This window comes from Meleagris gallopavo, chromosome 17 (genome assembly GCF_905368555.1).
Source record: "Meleagris gallopavo chromosome 17, MGAL_WU_HG_1.1, whole genome shotgun sequence".
Taxonomy (NCBI): Eukaryota; Metazoa; Chordata; class Aves; order Galliformes; family Phasianidae; genus Meleagris; species Meleagris gallopavo.
The window spans coordinates 11,758,810-11,779,032 of NC_139420.1; the positions used below are offsets into that span (position 1 = coordinate 11,758,810).

At 42.1% G+C, this 20,223-nt stretch overlaps 1 protein-coding gene and 1 long non-coding RNA gene across 5 annotated transcripts in view; one reads left to right on the forward strand and one right to left on the reverse strand.

Moving 5' to 3' along the window:
- Positions 1-5,743, forward strand: part of MED13L (mediator complex subunit 13L) — a 176,037-nt gene extending 170,294 nt beyond the window's left edge. For all 4 annotated transcript variants that reach the window (XM_085238711.1, XM_085238714.1, XM_085238713.1 and 1 more), the window contains 2 exons: positions 1,521-1,633; positions 2,791-5,743. In XM_085238711.1, coding sequence (XP_085094837.1) covers positions 1,521-1,633; positions 2,791-2,923 — 246 coding nt within the window. In that variant the 3' untranslated portion in view covers positions 2,924-5,743. The remainder of the gene's footprint in view (positions 1-1,520; positions 1,634-2,790) is intronic.
- The window catches only part of LOC146543204 (uncharacterized), a 79,131-nt gene that overhangs the window by 734 nt on the left and 58,174 nt on the right, over positions 1-20,223 (reverse strand). Inside the window, exon 3 of the long non-coding RNA XR_014887066.1 lies at positions 1,020-13,287. This is a non-coding gene — a long non-coding RNA (uncharacterized LOC146543204). The remainder of the gene's footprint in view (positions 1-1,019; positions 13,288-20,223) is intronic.

A 20,223-nucleotide genomic window follows, 5' to 3' on the forward strand; every position in this document is an offset into this window, starting at 1 on the left:
GAGTCATGTGGATACTCAAGCAAGCAAAATATAAGCTAATTAAGATAGTACCATTTTCTTTATCCATTCTCAGCTTAATTAACAAATACAAAGCATTTCTTGAAGTCTCTTAGCTAAATTCTCTCATACATCTATATCTATTTATCAGAATAAAGCTGTTCAATATTTCTCAATTCTTATGCCAAAAAGCCATTTTAGCACTGATGATTTGAGAATGATTGTTGCAGTTTGTATGGTGGGCTTTATGTTCAGTATAGCATCCACTGGCAAAGTGCTGCAGTACTCAGTTAAATGAGATCACCTACCAAATTCCCCACGTTTTCATGGTGACTTCCCAAAATTATGTGCTTTGCTCCAAACCTGTGGAGTAGAGATCTCAAACTGACATGAAAAATAAGCCACTGTATTTTTGGAGCTAGAGATGAAGTTTTATCCTAAACTTAAAACTACCTTTCTTTGTGAGTGAGTCAATAATACAAAAACTATGTTTTGGTTCCAGCTCTAAAAACACAGCAGAGCTCTAGGCAACTCCATGAATTCCTCCATGAATAAGCCTGTGCTAGAATTTTGTACTGGGGAGAAGGAGTCACCATCCTTCCCCCTTAACCCAGTGCAGTTGCTTTCTTGGATCCAAGCTGAATTAAATGTTTAATTTGACTTGGAATGTACTGTTTTGGTTTGGACAATTTTTAATAAAAGCAAGGGGCTGAATTCATGCAGTAACTTGTAACAGCTCAGAGAGCAGCTGGTGCTGTCTCCTTTGTGCTGCATGGCGCTGCAGTTAGGACACCTGCACAGCATGTGAGAAGTACAGATTTAAGTCATCTCTGTCTGATTTGGATTAAGTCTTTTTGAGCTGAAGCATTCCACCTCTGAGGTGCATGCCATAACTGGAGGAGCACAAACTCGAGGTTTTGAGCTACCCACTTGAAAGGCTTACATGGTTGCCTCTACCCCTGGCACATGATCAATATGAAATCCCTCTTCTGCTCCTGTGTAAACTAATGCACAAACCTCACCCCAGAAAGAAAGACAGGAGCTATTCAGAAAGCACGGCAGCAGAGAACAAGAGGAAGGCTGTGCTGTGATCTGGTTGGGCATCTCAGTCCGTGATGGGTCCGGAACTCTGGGGTGGGTCTCCTAAATGGGAGAGTTTGGAGAATTAGAATGCTGTATTGTTGAAATGCAAAAAGAAACACTGACATACTCCAGGTGTTTTCCTTCATCACTCCTTCCCTGACTGAGTGGAATTCAGCATGCTTTTTAAAGATCCTTAATTCCAACCAGAAAAAGTAGTCATTTTGTTCAAAGTTTTGAAGTCATTTTATTCATTTATCCATCAGTATGGAACTTCAAAATACATTTGGTCCTGGTGGGTTCTGCAGAGAATTGCCGGCTGTCCTGAGACAGTTCAGAATATATTTGTTCACTATGAATTTTCATATATATTTGCTATGTGAAGAGTTAAATTGTTTTTTTTGTTGTTGTTGTTGTTGTTTGTTTGTTTTTTTCTTTCACAGGCCTCGTTACATCATCACATCTCCATAGCGCAGACAGATGAACTACTACCTGCCAGAAATTCTCAGCGAGTTCCTCACCCCCTTGACTCTAAAACTACATCAGATGTCTTGAGGTAACGCCTTCTTGCTTTTGCATTTCATTCCTTGGCTCATGGGGGACTCAGGAATGAAATTTCAGAGGGACTTTTTTTGGGCTTATCAACAGTTTACATCTCTGTTATGCCCTACACGTGCATTACTTAATAAACAAAACAACATGTACCACAGATCCCAAGACCACAACAAAAGGACAGGTCTTTGAGGATTGCTTAATCACTTTTCTATCCTACTCTGCAAAGCAGTGAAGAGGAATAATTTCTGCCTTACAAGGTGGGCACCTTGGTTTACCTCCCAAAGACGATTTGGTTTAGCTGGCAGTCTGAGCTGGCCTGTGTAAATAATTATTTTTACTCACCAAATCAAATTGAGTTATCAAAGGAGGTAGAGGTACTCTCCTGATACTCACTATCTTTGGAGGTGGGGTATAAAGGAGACACTTCCTGAATCAATACAGCACTGTATGTCTATCCTAGTGCAGAAGATAAGTAGAGGACTATTAGCCTCTATGTCACCTGTCGGACTGAAAATAAACTTTTATGAGACAGAATATGAGGTCAAACATACCAGTGGACAAATGTGTACATTGCTACCAAGCAGAGAATATCAGTAGGAAAGATGAAAAACAACCTACTTAACTGAATACCATTGGTGGTATTAGTAATATTCTAGATCTGAATTTGCATCCTCTTAAATAAAAAGGTGATGCTTTGGAGATGCACAAGGAAAGAATGAGATGCAACAAACACAAGTTCAAACATAGGAAATTCTAGTCAGACATAAGGAAAAATAGTTTTGTTTTTTTTTTCTAAATTTCTAAATCAAACACTGGAACTGTCTGTGCAACCTCCATCCTCAGAGATGTCCAAGAATCAGATTTTTTAATACAGCAGAGGTTCAGTCCAATGTAAATTTCTCTGAAGATTCTGTAATCTCTGCTGTTTAATGGGAAAGGGCCTAGAATCAAACTGTGGGTCAAGTACAAATAAACTAAGAACAAAACTTACCCCACCCCTACCTGCACACATTTTGTGCTCGGTTTCCTACGGGCATTAATATAGTCCCTTCCACAATGCATCACCAGGAAAAACAGAGATAAGTTTAAGTCAAATCTTCCAGAAAAAAATGAGAGGTAAAGTTCCAGTTTCATTTTCCCTTCATTTCTCTTCCACAGGTTCGTTTTGGAGCAGTATAATGCACTGTCCTGGCTTACGTGTAACCCTGCCACTCAGGATCGCAGCTCCTGCCTTCCTGTCCACTTTGTGGTGCTCACTCAATTGTACAATGCCATCATGAATATACTTTAAGAGATAGAAAAGCACTTGTTCTTCTGGCTTATTCTCCCCTCAACCTGAGAAACGTGCCACAGTCTGCAAAGATCACAGTTTTGCTTCTCTTCAGACCAGTCCTGTGCTGTGCTTCTGTTCCTCCAAAAGCACATGTGAATTCTGCAGTGTTGAAAAGTAAAACACCCATTAACATCTCTGGCAGCTTCAGTCCAATTCTGGGAACATCCAAGAACAGTGAACACAGAGTAACCTCAAGTCGGCGTTAGTTTGGCAGCCCAGTAACTACTGGTCAGTCTGATTATTATTTTTTTTTAAGATTATTATTATTTTTTTTTTTAAGGAAGACTACAATATCTTTTTGGATTAGGAACTCTGCTGAACAACTGTAAGCAGTTTCAGCCCCACAAGTGAAACCATCGTGTACTGACCGCTTTGGGCTGTCCAGAAGTTCTTTGTTCTTTGATCATCGTTAACTGGGACTTGGCAGGAAAAAAAATGCACACCATCGTAGTCTCATATAAATATTGCAATTTTCAGTCTACCTGGAGTTCCTGTCAGAGTGGATTGGGATGAATGCATGCATTTGTTACCTGTCCATGTAGATATGAATGGTCTGGAGATATTTATTTTATTTTTAGGTTTGGGGAGGGGAGGGATTAAATTATAAAGGACCAGGAACAGTAGGATATCTTAAAAACCCAGCTCCGTTCCAACATAGGGTTATTTATCTACATACCTCTCGCTCTTCTGACCTAGAAATCAAAAAGCTAAAAACAATCAAAGTCCCACGTGGGAAGGGGAGCATGTCCTGATAGGGATACACTTGTGTTTTAAGGAATTCTCACTGCATTTAGCCTGGTTAAAGCAAGGAAAGGCCAGCATTTAATGAAGGATAACACTACCTAACAGAAGAAGAGTAACTGAGAGGTAGGGAGGAAAAATACTTTAAAGCCCTTTAAAGGGCGAATGGAAAGTGGTAAATTAATCTATTGTAGAGCTATGATTGAAATATATTTCCAGTAAATTTAGTGATGCTAGAAAGCTATTTACTGAAACCCAGGTCGCCCTGTAATTCTGGGCAGACTCCTCCATGTACATATCCGAAAACGTGCTTTTTGTTTACACGAAATCAGTTACAAATCTGGTGTATTTTTTCTGACTATAGGAATATTATTTCAAAGAAATAATTTTAAAAAGAAAATTATATCATTAAATTAGTACTTGAAGTTCTACCGCTGCGGTGGAAAAGTTACTTTGTTGAGTAAAATGGTCGCCATTTGAAAGGTCAATGGCTAATTGAAGTATTTTTATGACTCCTTCATTCCAGGCTCCGAGGGGTTTATATTTAAGCTCCGTTTTCTGATGTTTGCTGTTGCAGTGTGCAGCAGGCACGGGCTGCTGTGTGCGAGGGGTCGGGCACTTTGATCAGGCGCTGTGACCCGTAGCTATCTATCGGCGGGGGAAAAACCGACACGTTGTAAAAGTTCTTCCAAAAGACTTTCATGTTCTGGTGGGGAAAAAAAAAAAAATAATAATAATTAAAAAAAAAAAAATGAAATTCTATGATTTTAAAAAGTATTTTTCTTGAGATAATGTAAACGTTTAAAGCAAATGATATAAGTATCGCTTGTGTCATGGAAGGGTGAAGTCAGAGAAGTAACCTGTAAATGGATGATGTCGTTCTCTGCACCGAACCTCCCGTGTGGGCATCCTCTTTGCAATGTATAGGTTTAAAAAAAAAAAAAAAAATCTGATATCAAACCATTTGTATCTAATGTGTGTACAGTGTAAAATTGACTTTAAAATATTGCAGTACTATTTTTTCTTAATCAGAAGAGAAAATTCTCAAGGCCTTTTGAAGAGCATAAAAAGATGAAGATTGTAAACTTGTATAAAAAAAAAAATTTAACTTGGGGAGGAAAAATGTAAAGTAGACATTTGTAATCTTTTACCATTTGGGAGTTATTTGTTCCCAGGATTCATCGGGACTTTGGATTATGATTGAGTTTGTTCTTTTTAAATGGGCTGTTTTTATCCAGGGGCATTTCTTCCCCAGAAACCTGGTTCTGTGCAGACATGGAAAATCCAAAAGGGCAGCAAGGAGTAGTTTTCATCTGGTGTCTTTTATTTAATTTTTTTAAGTTAAGAGAAGCTGGTGACATATTTATACGTTTTTGTGCAAAATAAATGAATGGCAATAGATTTTAAAGAAAAATCTTATGTACTTCAGTGTGAAAAGTTCTGTATAATATTTCCCTTAAATATGCATTATTTTACTTGTGAGTTTTTTACTGAATTAATCTGAAATGTACAAGCCCTGGCTTTCCTACAGAGTGAAGAAAGTTATTTTATTTTTCTTTTTATTTCTAACTTTGGAAATTCATGCCTAAATCAGAATTATTATTACAGTTGTTTGAGCTAAAGGGAGAGGGAGGGGGGCGGGGAATGTCCAGCATGCTTGTATGTATATTTCAGAACCTTTTTTAAATGTAAAAGCTGTACATTTCTGGGGAGTTCTGAATTTCTTTCTTTTTTCTTTTTTTTTTTTTTTGGTTTTTTTTTTGTTTGTTTGTTTGTTTTCCTCTGAGCATTTTGCAGTGAGCTTCTTTTATATATAGCCGACAATTTGAAAGAAAACAAAAAAAAAAAAAGTGAAGTTCATTTTAAATCTACAGTATATCGCTGGTACAATACACTAAAAAAAAAAAAAGACTTTGATAAAAAGAAACAATAATAATAAAGACCTCCATTTTAAATGTCATTCATATATACCTTGTGGATGAGAGCTATATACTTTTACACACTTTTTTAGATGAATAAATTATTGAATTACTGAAACTACTGTGGAGTTTCATTCTTGTAAGTATTTTCTGTAGCTCCTAAGTTAAAGCACTGCTGGTGCAGAGGGATTTGCTTTACCAGGTATGGGTTCCTCGTGATGGAACTGAAATGCATTCAGAGACCCCTTAGTGTTAGTTTACTTTTGAGCACTTGGTCTGTACTCCTAGGTTGGCTGCATGTCCATAAGCCATGGCTTCGTCAGTTGTCTTTTCATTGCACTGGGGCTCATGTTCATGTGCAGCAGTGCTTTTAGACTGATGCCATGCCAAATAGAACTGTGCTTCTGCTGAAAACCTTGCTTCAATCTTGCCTGTTGTAGAAGAAAACTGGTGCCACTGATGTCAGTGTTGGGATGAAGAGCTGTAAGTCCGGCCAGCTGGGATGGGTTGCTTTGGGTAATCCAGTGTCACAGGAGCAGAAGGTGGAATTACAGACAAAACAGGAGAAGCAGTGGCACCTCTAACTCATGTAACCTCCCCCTGTCATAGGGTGCAAATAAGATAAGTGACGAGCAGGCAGCCCCAGATGAGAAAATACAAAACCAGATCAGATCTGCCACTTCGGGCTGTGCAGAGAAGCAGTAGAATCCCCATCCTGGAGGTGCTGAAGTCTCAGTGCGCATGGCAGCCTGGTCTGGTTATACCCAGGACATGGTTGGGCAGCCTTCAGGAGATCCCTTCCAGTCCAAGACGTTCTGTATTTAGCAGGTTCAGAAGTGCAAAATCTGACCAGCTTACAACTAGAACCCAAGCCCTTCTGTGGTGCTACACCTCAACAAGCCTTTATATGAAACGAGAGGTCTGTTTTGTGTCATCTCCTGTGGGAGCAGGTCTGGAAAAACTTCAGTGGAATCTTCAGATAATCCATAATTGTCTATACTTCAAATTACGGATCTGTGACCTTCTTAGGTACTTTTCAGATGCCATGACGTTGCTTTGCTTTGGAGATAGAACAAAAGCAGGCTACCACCCACCCCATACCTCGTCACCAGTTCTGGCTGCACCACTGCCCACAGCCAGGCTGTGCTGCTGATGGGTACAACCATCATCAAAATCAGGTGAGACCACTTCCAGAGCACCAGAACGCTTTTAAAATGCTTTTAAAACTGGTCCTGTGGCTCTTTCTTGTGAAATATACTTCAGAAGTTCATTTTCCATGGGGAAAACTGATGCCACACTCACAGTTCTGTATCGGGGAATTGCCACTCAGTTTCATGGCTGTTATAGTGACCAACAGGGATTTCATAAGTAGTTCTGGTTTCCAGTCTACTTTAACTGTTGATGCAACTAATTTCTAAATTTAAAATCCTATGCAAAAATAGTTCCTTAGATTTATAACTTTCAGAAAAATTTCTGGAAGTTTGTGTATTTTAGTTCACTTTGCTGTTGGTTCACTATTAAAAAAGTTACGTTGAGTGAACTCACGTGGATTCTTAGGGAATCTCTCCGCTTCCACCTTCCCTGGAGTACTGTGAATAGGTGAGGGGCTGCTGTGGAGCAGTGTCTTTAAAAATGGAGACTGCTTTGTGACCAATTCATTGGCTTTAACAAAAGAAAAAGTACGACGACAAAGAACTACCAGTCCACTGTGCTGATCCATGGGGACTGTGGGGAAGAACTAAATAAAAGGCAGTGACAAGTGGGTATGTTACTGTGGGAGCGGGCTCTGTGATACCAACGAAGGAAAGATTTCTAAACATAAAGCTGACATTAAATATTTTTTTTCCCAATCACCATTTCTATTCTTAGCAAATTTCATGGCCACCTGACAACAGCTTAAGCATGTGTAGAAAGCATCAGAAGCCATGGAAGTAAATATTTGGTTTATGTTCTGTCTCTTTATTTATAGTGGAAATGGAAACAGCCCAAACAGGAAATCTTTGGTCTTTAGCAACAAAACTGTATGTATAAAATGATGCTGCTTCCACTTCCCTGTTTGAAACTGAACCTTAACATAGTAACAAATGTTTAGTGGGCAGACCCGATTTTAGTACTCATCTACCAAGTATCAAAGCAGCAATCCCCATTGGGTTTTCCAGAGGATATATAAACCTCAGTGGTATTTTAACAAAACCTGTAATGCTCTTCAAAATCATGGAGCAAGAAGTCATCCACTTCCATGGCAGGGCAGCTCTGAAGGCAGAGCAGTGCCCTTCGTTGTACCTCCCTGGCTGGGGGTCAGGGCTCTTGCTGTGTTTCTGGATGGGTACTGGTCAACCAGTGGGCTGACCAAGCTGTAAGAGCATATTGTATCACTTTGATAAGCATACAAAATATGTTCTTATGTCTGCATAAGTATTAGTCTTTTTTTTCTTTTCTTCTTTAAGAATTGGTTGTTCAAATAATTGGCTGTTTCAGAAATGAATGGCACTATCTATTATAGCCACAGCTCACTGCATAGACTTTGAACAAGAATTTATCTCTCACTGTTCTGCAACCAAGAATCTGGGGAAATACCTGCTTGAATTCACAGGCTACCTTTGCTTGCATCACATAGGCTGGCTTACATCTGGGGTTATCACTGCTAGGCTCCAGCACTGTGTGGGGGCACACAGCCCTGCTGTTACCACCTGTTCCACACCAGACATCTCATTTTGCAGCTCTTACGGCACCTCCACCACCTCTTCCACCTGCACTTCCCAGGAATGGGTGGATGCACAGGTTCTTTGCACACACACAGGTTCAGCAGACAATTCGTTTCAGAAATACCTGCTTCTGTGAGATATTTGTCAGCTACACATCATTTACACCGGCAGGCAGTGATGCTCATTCCAGCTGGCTTCTTTTAACCAACGCACACCAGCAGAAAGCTGCTCCAACCCACATGGCAGTGATAGCAGGCCCGGATCCTTCACAAATGAAATCTATTTTCCTTACAAAGCAAATAAGACATATGTTGAAGTCCTACCAGCTTTTACCAACCTACCAGTCCCCCCTACTGATTGTTTTTATTTAAATATAACTCCATCAAGGCAGTGTCAAATGGTTGGGCATGAGCAGTGTTGGGAAACGCACCACAGCCACCTCAGGTTTTGGAGAACTCCCCACCATTGGCTTCCAACCTCCGAGCCCAGCTTTACAGAGCAACATACACACAAGAACGAGAAAAAGAACGTGTGTTTATAAACTTTGTAACTGGGGCAATACTTTACACAGCCTTGGTAAGCCAACCATTTGGTGGTGTTCTTTTTTTTCAATTCCCTGCGATTCCCTGCAGTGACAGCTGTGGGCTGTCCCATTCATCACGTCTATTACACTCTGCACCAAGCGGTGTCCCCAGCATGAAAAAGCGAAAGCCATGCCCTCGTTCTTCCAGCAGGGGTCACGTTCTGATGGCAAATAAAACTGCAGACTGCTAACAGCGCTCTCCCAAACAACCCTGAATGAAGCCGGGCGCTCACCGAGCTGCTCATTAAAGGTCAACCACGCGAACAGGTGCGGGTTCAGTGGTCAGAGCGTTCCACCCCTCCTTGTAATCGGTTTCAGTGGTAATTTCATTAGTGCCTGGGGAAAAGACAAGCGCGAGAGAAGCAGGTGATGGGGTGAGGGACGTCTGGTGGGGAGAGAGGCTGTTAATCCCGGCAGGGTAATGACCCATGGAAGTGCTAAAAGAAAGGTGCAGTGCACGGTGCTCCTGGCTGCTGGGTTAAGCAGCGCTTTGGAGTTAGAAGTAATTGCCCTTGTGTTTCTTTCCTGCTTCCAAAGCTGAGAGTGCGTAGAGAAGACATTCTGCTGCAATGACGCACACCTGGATTGTCCAGCAACGGTGCTGGGCAGAAAAAGAACATGCAGGGGAGCACTGGTGAAGCAGGGCTGGGTCTGTTCTCAGGCTGACTTTGGGCATAAATAATGGAGCCCAGGTGGAAAACAATGCATATTTCAGAGTAGTTTGTCTCATCAGGGCTGGTGTTGTTCTCTAGTGCAGAGCTATGGCAGAGGCAGACTGGACATCCCTCCTGCTGCTGGCAGTGGCACTGGAGGTTTCCCCATCACTTAGAATCACAGAATGGTTTGGGTTGGAAGGTACCTTTAAGATCATCTGTTTCCAGCTCCCTGCTGTAGGTAGGGACACCTCCCAGCACACCAGGTTGCTCACCTGATTCCAGCCTAGATTCACCATTCTGTTGGTACTTCGTACTGGCTTTGGTTTTGATGGTGGGATTTTTTAGGCAGTGAAATGCTGCTTCCACTTGAAAGAATCGTTCTTTCCCTGGCACTCTCACCTAAACATACAGCATTTTTTCCACATGTGTATTTTTGCACTGAGGTGGCAAAACATTCCCTCTCTAAACAATTTTAACCAGAAGAAGAGAGAATATTGAAGGGAAAAAAAAATACATATCCCCCCAAAAAAGCATATGAGGGAGAAGGTTCCATTAAAATGTTCGAACTTTTGAATACCCCCGTTGGGGACTGGGAGATAAGCTTCATTCTCCCAGAACACCACTGGGTTTTTTTATGAAAGCAACCCAGATCACAGAGTCATGTGTCCATATAGGCAACACAAACACTTTGCTGTACTCTACAGGTTCTTGATCAGTAAAACTTAGGGTATCCTCTGTTACATATGCAATATTCTTATCTGTAGAATCCTCCACAGAAATTCTTTTCTCATCGCTTTTGATCAACACTTGTTGATCTCTGTTCTTTCTAAATACCACAGTGTAAGAACCAAGGAGCAGATAAAGAACATACACTGTTTCTAGCCGATGTCATTGCAAAGGAAAACCTGAAAGCAAAATCTTGGTACAGCTGAGAAACTCAGAAACTGCTCTTTTTTTCTTATTTTATATGTATTGAGAGCACAGTGGTTCGGTACACAAATGCTTAGCTGTCAAGTTGCTATGCCAAGTAGTATCTTCATCTTGTTCACTGCAGTTATCAGACAAGATAAGACAAGACAGAGCGCTGGGCCACACATCCACCTTTCCTTTCTTTCACATCATACAGAACACATCCTGCTTCTGTCCTACAGTCCCACACAGCTCTCTGCCCTCTCCTGCCCCTCTCTTTGACATTTAGCAAGTGGCAAATGATGCTATCTCAGTTCCATGGGCACTACCACCAGCACAGCTAGTGAGGCACAAGCATGTGGCACCAAAGTGCTGATGGTGATGAGGGGCACGAAGCATTAATGCGTAATCCCAGTGTGCCTGAGGCAAGCAGCTGTGGAATGGAACTGCTGTTCCAAGTTTCTGTGCAACTGTGATCCACCATTTCAGCCCCCTAAACAATGTGTTTCCAGTTATTAAGTCCACAGTGAGGCAGAAGAACAGCTCTAGATTTAATAAGCAAATAAGCAAGGCAGAGACAAAAGATCTAAACTCTATTTCTAAGCCTGCCAAAACAGATGTATGGTACTGGGCAAATTGTTGGCTTAGTTACGCTTTGTCTGCATAAGTCACACTGCTATTGATACAGCTGTCTGCATCCCAGATTCACTGTAAGTGAAAGACTCCAAGGCAGAAGAATGTAGAGCGTTAGTCTGCAAGCTTCAGTCAATATAGTAAGCTGATATAAAATTATTCAGGACGGTGAAATCTAAAGCATCCCCCAAAGATTTACTAAAAGATTCCAGAATGCTGAGCAAGTGGTCAATAAAATGGCAGCAGTAATTCAGATTCAGGAAACACACAGCATGACAAGAAAAGTTGACAAAAAATAATGCCAAATGCATGCTCTAAACTGCAATGTAACCTAACATATAACACAAACTGGGATGAAACATTCAAAGGACCTCAAAGTTGCTGTAGATATTTCATGGGGAAAAAAGCAACACAGTGCCTGTGAGACCTGCACAGGCACAGCTGATAGGATGGGACTTGAGGGCACGGCCATTAGGACAGAGGGCTCAGCTGCTGGGATGGGAGACACAGCCTTTGGGATGGGAGGAGCGACCATAGGGGCACAAGGCTCAGCTGCTTGTGGAACTGAGCAGGCCGTGGCCTGGTGCTGCGCGGTTCCTCTGCAGCACAGTGTGCCAAATGAGAACCTCGCCTACTCATGATGGTGAAGGCCTTCCTGCCCAAACAGCTTCATCCTGGACACTCCAAGCAAAGGTCTTGTAAAATACAGAGAGCCACCACTGTGCTTATAGGGTGGCAATGGGCAGGTGCTCCTCCTTCGCTTCCCCCTTTCAGGTGGATCAGCCGTTCCCCTGTCTGTGCTGCAGGTAGAAGTGTCTATTGTACATCGGGTTCTGATTAAAAAATGAGCCCTCCCCATTCACAGTTCAGACTAAGAAGGTTGGCTGAAATTTCACCATCATTAACAGCCCATCAATCCTATGTGAAACATGCCTGTAGGCCAACAGTGGGGAGGTGTCCATCTGGAATCCAGCCCTGGCATGGATCAATGTCACCCGGCCATTCAGGGGGCTGTGCTGTGGGGAGAGCAGACCTGGGCTAACGCTGAGTATCAGAGAACTCCAGGCAGGTCTTGTGAACTGTAGCCCAATCCTAACCATAAACATTATCATAACCATAGCCCAGGCCCTGTGCTCTGTAGCCCAACTCGTCCCATGGGCCATGCACTGGCTGGGAGAAGGAACTTGGAGCAGAACAACCCACTGCAATGGGAGCTTACTCATCACTGACCAGAGCAAAAGTGGTAAATCCTCGTTGCATTACATGATGGTACAGAGCAGAAGCTTCCAGCAATAACCAAGTATGAGCTGATGAGAGGAAGTCTGAGCCCTAGCTGCTAATCTGAAGAGGAAGCAGAATGGGCATTCAGGAGTGGCCAAACAGACAGAAGCCATACAGACATAGGGCAGGAAAGGAAGGCTTTCATATACAAAAGATGTGATGTGTTCTTCCCTTACCTTGTAGAAAGGAACCTGAGAAAGAGCTGTAAAACGTAGGGCATTTTCCTTGCAGCCCCAAGCCCTGCTTGAGTGATTGAAAAAAAATGCAGGCCATAACCATATTACATCCATAACACATCTGTAGCACATTCAGGGCCTACACAAAAGTGAATAGCATGCTTATCCAGCTGGGAACATCATAGCTGCAGCGCACAATTTCCATTATCAGCCTGAAACAAATTCTGAACTTCTCCACAAAGAGATGTGGGGTTTCCTCTGACCAGGGCAGCACAGAAGGAAGGGAGTCTCTTTGAAGATAAGTGCCTCATGGGCTCCCACACAGCGAGCTGGCTGAAATTTAAACTGTCTACTTCAGAGCAGTGAAAGAATGATGTGCCTGAAATCTCTGAGGTTAGAATTGCTCACACTCTCTCTGACTTCAAGACTTTGCAAATAAATCAGAGGGGGGCTGGTTAATGCTAGCCTCACACCCACTCCGGCTGCAGGCCGAAAGGTGAAGCATTTCTGGTCCAAAGGAAGGCCTTGCAGTTTTCTCTTGTGCCGTCTCTCAACAAACAGCCTGGTCTTCCCAGAGATTTTCACTCTTGGCCCCCAACACATATCAATGGATACAGAGCAGTTATCTGGACACATTTGGACCAGTTCTGGTTCTCTCCCTCTTTCTTCTCTCCCCTGCCTTCCAAACAGCCTTCCAGGACTGTTTACTTTGGCGATGCCTGCAATAAAAAAAAAAAAAAAAGTAACAGTCTCAATGAAAAGGAAAAATCCATTAGGAAAAGCCAGCTGAGTGCTAAAAGGCCCCTAATCAGTGGAAAGTTTAAAGAGCACCGCGCTGAGAGAGGCTGCGGTGCCTTTCCAACACCTTCGCAGCAATGTGTGAGGCTATGACATGTCAAAGCGAAGCCCCAAACACAGGCCCTGTGCCAAAAGAGCAGGCTTTGTTAGGGCTGAGCAGAGCGTGGATGTCCGTGGAAGTGGTAGGCAGGCACTTGCTGTTGTAGAAATTACTGCATCAGAGCAAATGACTGCAAATTCATAAGACTCCTGGCTGGTTTCAGCACATGGATTTGGCTTTTCTTCTCAGCTGAAGTGCAGGCAAGGGCTACAAACTGCACCCTGTATGAAGCAGGAATCCCAGTTAGAAGTACCAGTACAGTGAAAGCTGAGAGATGGCAGCAAAGCTAGCTGGGGCGGAAGGGCAATGCTACTGAGGGATGTGGTGCTGTGGAGGGAGAAACACCTTCAGAACTGCTGTCTTCCTTGGTGACTGTAGAAATGAATTCAGCCAATGGCTGGAGAAAGCAGGAAATACGATTCAGGCTAAACTGCAGATGCTCAACAACACTGCCAGCTGCTGATTCTGGAATGAGAGCGACTGTTTCCTCAAGCTGTTCCCACTGTCTGGGCTCTGGTTTCTCAGTAGAGACACTGCAATGAGGTGGCAGAACCCTCTACTTCAGACCTCTTTTCAAATCCATCATCTAACATTTCACAAGCCCACCAAATTACAGGTCTCGAAGCATCACATGGAAGTCAGTGAACTGTTCCTTTCAGTTCCCACATGAGGAGAGAAGCACATTCTTCTTTCAGGGAGTAATTGAAATACCTACAATAAATCTGCTGTTCTGCAGCCTATTTTTTTAAAGCTTTACGTATTCACTGCACTGTGATGGCAACAGCCAGAGTCAGGTTTGCTCCCATCTCCTTCACCTTTGGTTCACCTGCAGTTCTTAATCCAATATGTAAAGAAACTCAGGCACACATTTAGCTTCTAGAGAGTATCAGTCTTTGCCATATAGCGTATGTGTTGCAATCCAAAGGTGAGCTTACAGCTCAGGAGGACATACACCAGCTAACCATATGTTGCTAGTTCAGCCTCTTGTGTGCACTGCACAAGCTGGTTTACAGGCAAACACCTGTATTTATAGCCTGAAACACTGCCAGGACAGCTTTCAGAGTCTGTGCTATGTTGCTGAAGGTACCTCAGTAGATCTATGTAACGCCCAAACATGGGCCATAGCACAGTGGTGTGACAAAACAAGCCCAGAAGTTTCAATTGCCACCAATGAAATATACACTTGGAAGATGCTCTGACTGTTGAAACCAGTACCTTTCGTTTTCCACAGAAGACAAAAAGGGGTGGGTGAAGGGTTTGGATTGGTGGTACAGTGCAGTACTGCAGTGGGATTTCTTCTGCTGCTCCAGATGGAGAATGGACAATCAAATGTGAGTGCTTGAGGTAGAGCCAAAAAGAAGGGTGTTTTGACACAACTCGGAGCTATTCTTTACCTCTCACATACTGTGGGCTCTGCATAAAGCCATATAAGGGACAGAAGCCCTGTTATGTTAGGGGCATTCCAAGTCAGACTTGTTTAGAATGACAAAAAACTTGTGTCCTTCTATGACCTATCTGGAAACTTTCAACAAATGTAGACACTGTCTGGGGGCATTTAAAATGCCTTATTCAATGCAAACTTAAAAAATAAAAAAATAAAAAAATAAAGTTTTTTATTTATGCTGAAAAGGAAAAAGAGTAATCACATTATTTTTGTTGTTGTCTTCAAATAATCTCACTTTTTGTTACAGAGCAAATGCTTCAGAGCAGAATCCTAAACTGGGAAAGCCACAGAATTTCAAAAATATATCTGATATTACAAAAATTTCATGATCAAACTCTAAATAAGATTCATATCATTCAAGACAATTCAAGCACAAAAAGTGCAGTGAAAACAGAGTTTCCCTTCTAACAAATAGAAGATAAACTGTTATGGAAGTTACATCTTCAATGCTTTTATTATTGATAACAGCTGTAGAAAGAGCCATTACACTCAGCCAGGCAGACCCAGCAGATAAAAATGAAGTGCCTTTGGACTAACAACTGATTAAACTTTTTGGAACAACAAGATACATGCACACACCTATATAAGCTATATATGCATTCTGTGAGACCTTCTTGTTTGGGCTGTGGTGGTTGGATGTGTTGATGTTATTTTATTTGAAAATAAAGCAAAAAAATCTGTTTGGGGTTTCTAAGTTGTCCTTGTGTAAGGAACTGTGATCCATGGAGTTCATTTTCAGCCACAATAGCCTGTAAAGGAAGAAAAATTCTCCTATGCTGATAAACTTTTCCGTTCTCTTGGCATTCTTTTTGCTGTTCTGCAGTGAGGCATTACTCAGTGGGCCATATGCCAAAGATGCACCAGGCTTGTTCTCTCACAGGGACCTGTACAGGGATTGTAAAACTGTATCAGATTGCTAATAGCTTGTTGTTTTCCTTGTTAAGAGCCTGTTTTAGTTGGGGCAACTACTGCATACATCTTAGCCTGCCTATAATTCTTCTGATGTAAAACCAAATCAGAGGTATCTGGAGGGCAAGTCTTGGGCTCCTGCAGGCTTGTAGAATTTGTATTTGTTGACAAATGTGGAAGGAAACAGGTAGCTCCTGTGCCCTCCAAATTGCTTTACCTGCAACACTATAAAAGTACTTGACAATCTCCTGGATTGGCAAATGGAATTACTTAGGAAACCTCTCTCCGAATTCTGATGGAGGAATCAAGAAAATAGCTGAAGCAAAGGTATGTGAAATCATTGATTTGCTGACTGATCATTTTGTCTAAATCCCTGCAGAAGAGACATCTTGCACATCCATCTTGGATGCTCATACCCTGTTCTTTGAGTGTTCTTTCTTTGTTAACTCTCTACACCTTCTCTTTAGCTACCATAAATGTATTATTTCTCTTCCTTCTCCAAACTGACAAGCCTTCTGTTTACTTGCATTTCAGTGCCAGTGGTCCTGCTACCTCACTTCTTCAAGTACTTTCTTTTACTTCATGTCCATTTCTAGGACACACACGATCTGAGTTGCAATTCTTTGACTGAATCTGTAGGTTGGGCTTGAATTTGACTGCAAATGTAGCCAGGTTTCAAGTTGTGTTGTGTTTTTATAGCAGGCTGTGGTAGATGCTTTAAATCTTCTGGAAGAAACATGAAAACATTTGGAAAAAGGAGAGGTCAACATGGATCTGTTTAGAATGGGAAATATCTTGGACCACACAATGTTCTATTTGACAAACACTTCAGTCCTTTTAATACCTTCCAGTCAGGGTTGTGAAAATCTGAAATCAGAGAATGATTATCACAGGCCTCAATTCTAATCCAGCAATATTTTTAACCTCAAGGTAGAAATCAAGGCACAAAAAAATGGAACTGACTTCTTGTAGTGGCAGTGCTAAGTCGTGGCCTGAAGCAGTGACTGAGCGCCTGGTGGGAAGGCAGGGCCAACCCTGGGGAGCTGAGTGCACGCAATGTACCTGAGCGACTGGAACAGTCAGACCTCATTTAAGGGCTGGCAGTGGAAGTGAGGTGTCTCTTGCTGGTGATTCCTGTGTACTTGAGGTCTTCCAAAGGTAGGAAGCAGCTCTTTTTCTTCATTTCTGCAAGGGTGGCTGCTGCATTTGGCCTTGTTCTTATTTGCTGTAGCCAAAGACTTTGCCACCCTGCTATTATCGAGGTGCTTTCCATCCCATTATAGCATTACACTTCCTAAGGAACTCTGGAAGGCCTTATGAGTGGTGGCAACCTAAATTCCTGAATAACAGAGGGTTTATGCTTCCTTTCTCACCATCATCTATAGCAAAACCAAAGTAGGGGTAAGCATTTGTTCTTCACCTTCCACAGACTGAAACTTTGGTCTAGTAAAAGAAACCAAACCCGCAGCTTGTTGTGAAGAATTAGTTGCTAAAGAACTGTTGATGTTCTTAGTGGCACAGAACTGAGGAAGACCAGCTATAAATTCCATGACAAGATGCTTTCTTTCCTTCTCGACACCTCTTCTGTAGCCCTACTTTGCCTTCAAATGCCAAGTATGGACTTTCCAACCACTGGAAATCTGCAAAGAATCGAGTTTGAAGTGTTTTATAGACTTACTGAATAACCTACACCAGGATGTATAGAAGAAGCAATGGTTCTCATGTAGAACTGACAGGGGACAGAAGGAGAAGAGAAGCCAGAAAGCAGGTGTCTTACTTTTTTTCCCTAATTTTTAATTTTTCCTTCTTGAAGCCTCACCACCTTTAAAATCATTACTTGTCTCCTACCAGGACCAAGGTTTTGCATTTTTTCACCATTTGGGAGTGAAACATCAGAGTTAGAGAACCACAATCCCAGCCACAAGCTGGTCTCTCAGCCAAGTTCAAATGAGAATCTGTCACTTTGCAGCAGCAAGAGTCTGGGAGACTGAACAATTTGTGGCTAGTTTAAGTCTTGGGAAGACCGAGGGTCATAAAAGCAATTCTAAATGGGCACTTTACCGACAGCGCTCACCTTTAATGGCCTTTTTGTGAAGTTACAGCTTGGCTTTTAGGCTCTTTTTGCAATTCATCACTTAATCCATACACACTACCTTGGCCAAGAATTGGACAATGGGGCCCACTGTGTCTGGTTTTGTTATGGAGCAGCCAGAGTGGCTTTTAACTAAAACAATGTATCTGAAGGAGAAAAATGTAATCACCTTGAATTCCCAACTGAGTCAACTTACTTAAGGCAGCTTTGCAGACGTTGGTGTGCGTAATCGATGAAATCAGAACCGAGGCTACATAACTATGGCAGAAAGGGGTAAGAATGTCTCTGCGTGTATAAAACTTGTGGGGAGAAAATCTGCAGGGAAAAGGGAAATAACTGCATGCATCTAGGTCTGTGAAAAGACTATTTTTTTTCTATGACACAAAATCTTTCCGGATTGACTGCTGAGGGTATCTTATATTGGCAAGAAAATTGTGTTATGTAGTCCTGAAATTAGAAGGGGGTCCTTCTGAAGGGCTTTTCAAAAATCATGCATCTCTTGGGACTGATCAATCCTGCAATCCATCTGTCAGTTTCTTTTAGGAACTGGAGGTGAAGAAAGTAAAAGTGGTAACTCAGCCCCTGTCAGGTCTTCTAATGCTGCTGCATGAAAGAGATGTTCTTTTCCTCTGAATGTCTAAGTCCTTTGGCAAAAACACACACACACATGCAAAAACAAAACAAAACAAAACAAAAAAACAAAACAACAACAACAACAACAACAAACCAACCCAACAGTCCAAACCCTCCTGAGACATCAAACAAACTAGCTTACTTCATTATCTAAAACATTCTTGGATACAAATAAAACAGGTGTATGCACACCCTTATTTTGAGGAAGGTGGAAGAATTCCTTCCCTGGGCACCAAGAAGATAAGTGACTTGCCTTTTAGCACTACTGTCAATCTTGAGAGAAATCCTATCTACAGGAGCAAGTGCTTCACAGAAATCTACCATGATCTTGGGTGTATTTCCTCTTCCCAAAGTGCCCACTGCTGTAGGGTAAGGGCAGCTGGTACACAGCTAGATTTGTGGATGTCTGTGATTGAGAATGAATAACTACATTACAACCATTTGGCTCAGGAAGCCCTGTAACTTGCCACTCCTAGGTGGAAAACTCAAACTTAAGACCATTTCTGACAGAGTAATCTTCACTTTCCTAAAACTTGAGTTGTCAAATTAAGATTTATTTTGTCAAAATGAGATGGCATTTTTGGCATAGGTTCCAGTTAAAATACAGTAGAAAGCTATGCATCTGTAGAAGCTTCTAGAGGCAATTCAAAAGATGAAAGTAAGCCTTTTGAAAGCAAGTAGGGAACGCTATACCCTTCCTTGGAATTTATCTGAGCTTAATTTGTCTCTAAGAACCTACAGGAAAGCTCTAAATTTGGCAACCAAATAAGTGAGAGGGCCAATCCAATGCTTCATAGTGACAACGATTGACTTCAGTTAATTTTCTCTCATCAGCTGATTCCTTTCTACACTTGGTCATTCCATCTGTGTTCTGATCTTATTGGGCTGCAGTCTCCCAGAGAATCTCTCACAAAGGGAAACAGGACTCCTCAATGCACCTTAACTTAAATGTATCACAGAAACCAAAGAAGGCAAGAAGAATTTGGCTGCAGTGATGTTTTCCTGTTTGGAGTGAAGCTCCAATGACTGTGCGGCATGATGAAGAATTAGCTCCATTTGCTTTCTGTCTCTTAGACCCCCACACCTGCCTGCCATTTAGCTGCCTCTGAAGGCCGGCCAAGGGACATCAGATCAAATAATAAAAGCCACATTGAAGCAGTGTTTCAGCTGAAACGCTGTGAGTGGAGGCGAGATGAGGATTGGAAAAGGCTCCCTATAAAAGAGCCCACACATACATGCGAGAAGGTCATTAACTTGTGCCTTGTGCTATCTTTGCAGTCTCTGCTCCCTCTCTCAATTATTACATCAGAAGGAAATGAGAGAGCACTTTGCCAAATACTAATGGACTTGATGTTTTCATAATCTCAAGTGTGCAACAATCAGAGCTGTTTATTTTCCAAAGATGGGAACCAGGGGAGGAGGCTGAAGACTGTGAAGAGGTTCCAGAAAGCTCAAGCCAGTTCTATATTCATCTCTTGCTCCATCTTTAGCTGCCAGGCTGATATTTATCTTTATCATTTGCTAGATGAGGCCTTGTGCTTCCTGAGGAATGTGTCAAAAGCCTGTAGAATTGCAAAGAGGCCTCAAAAGCTGTTCTGTTGTTCTGTTAAGTCACGTGTGCTGCTCTATTAAGGTGGGGGGAAGAGGGGTGGAGGGGGGAACCATACAGAGAAGAACTG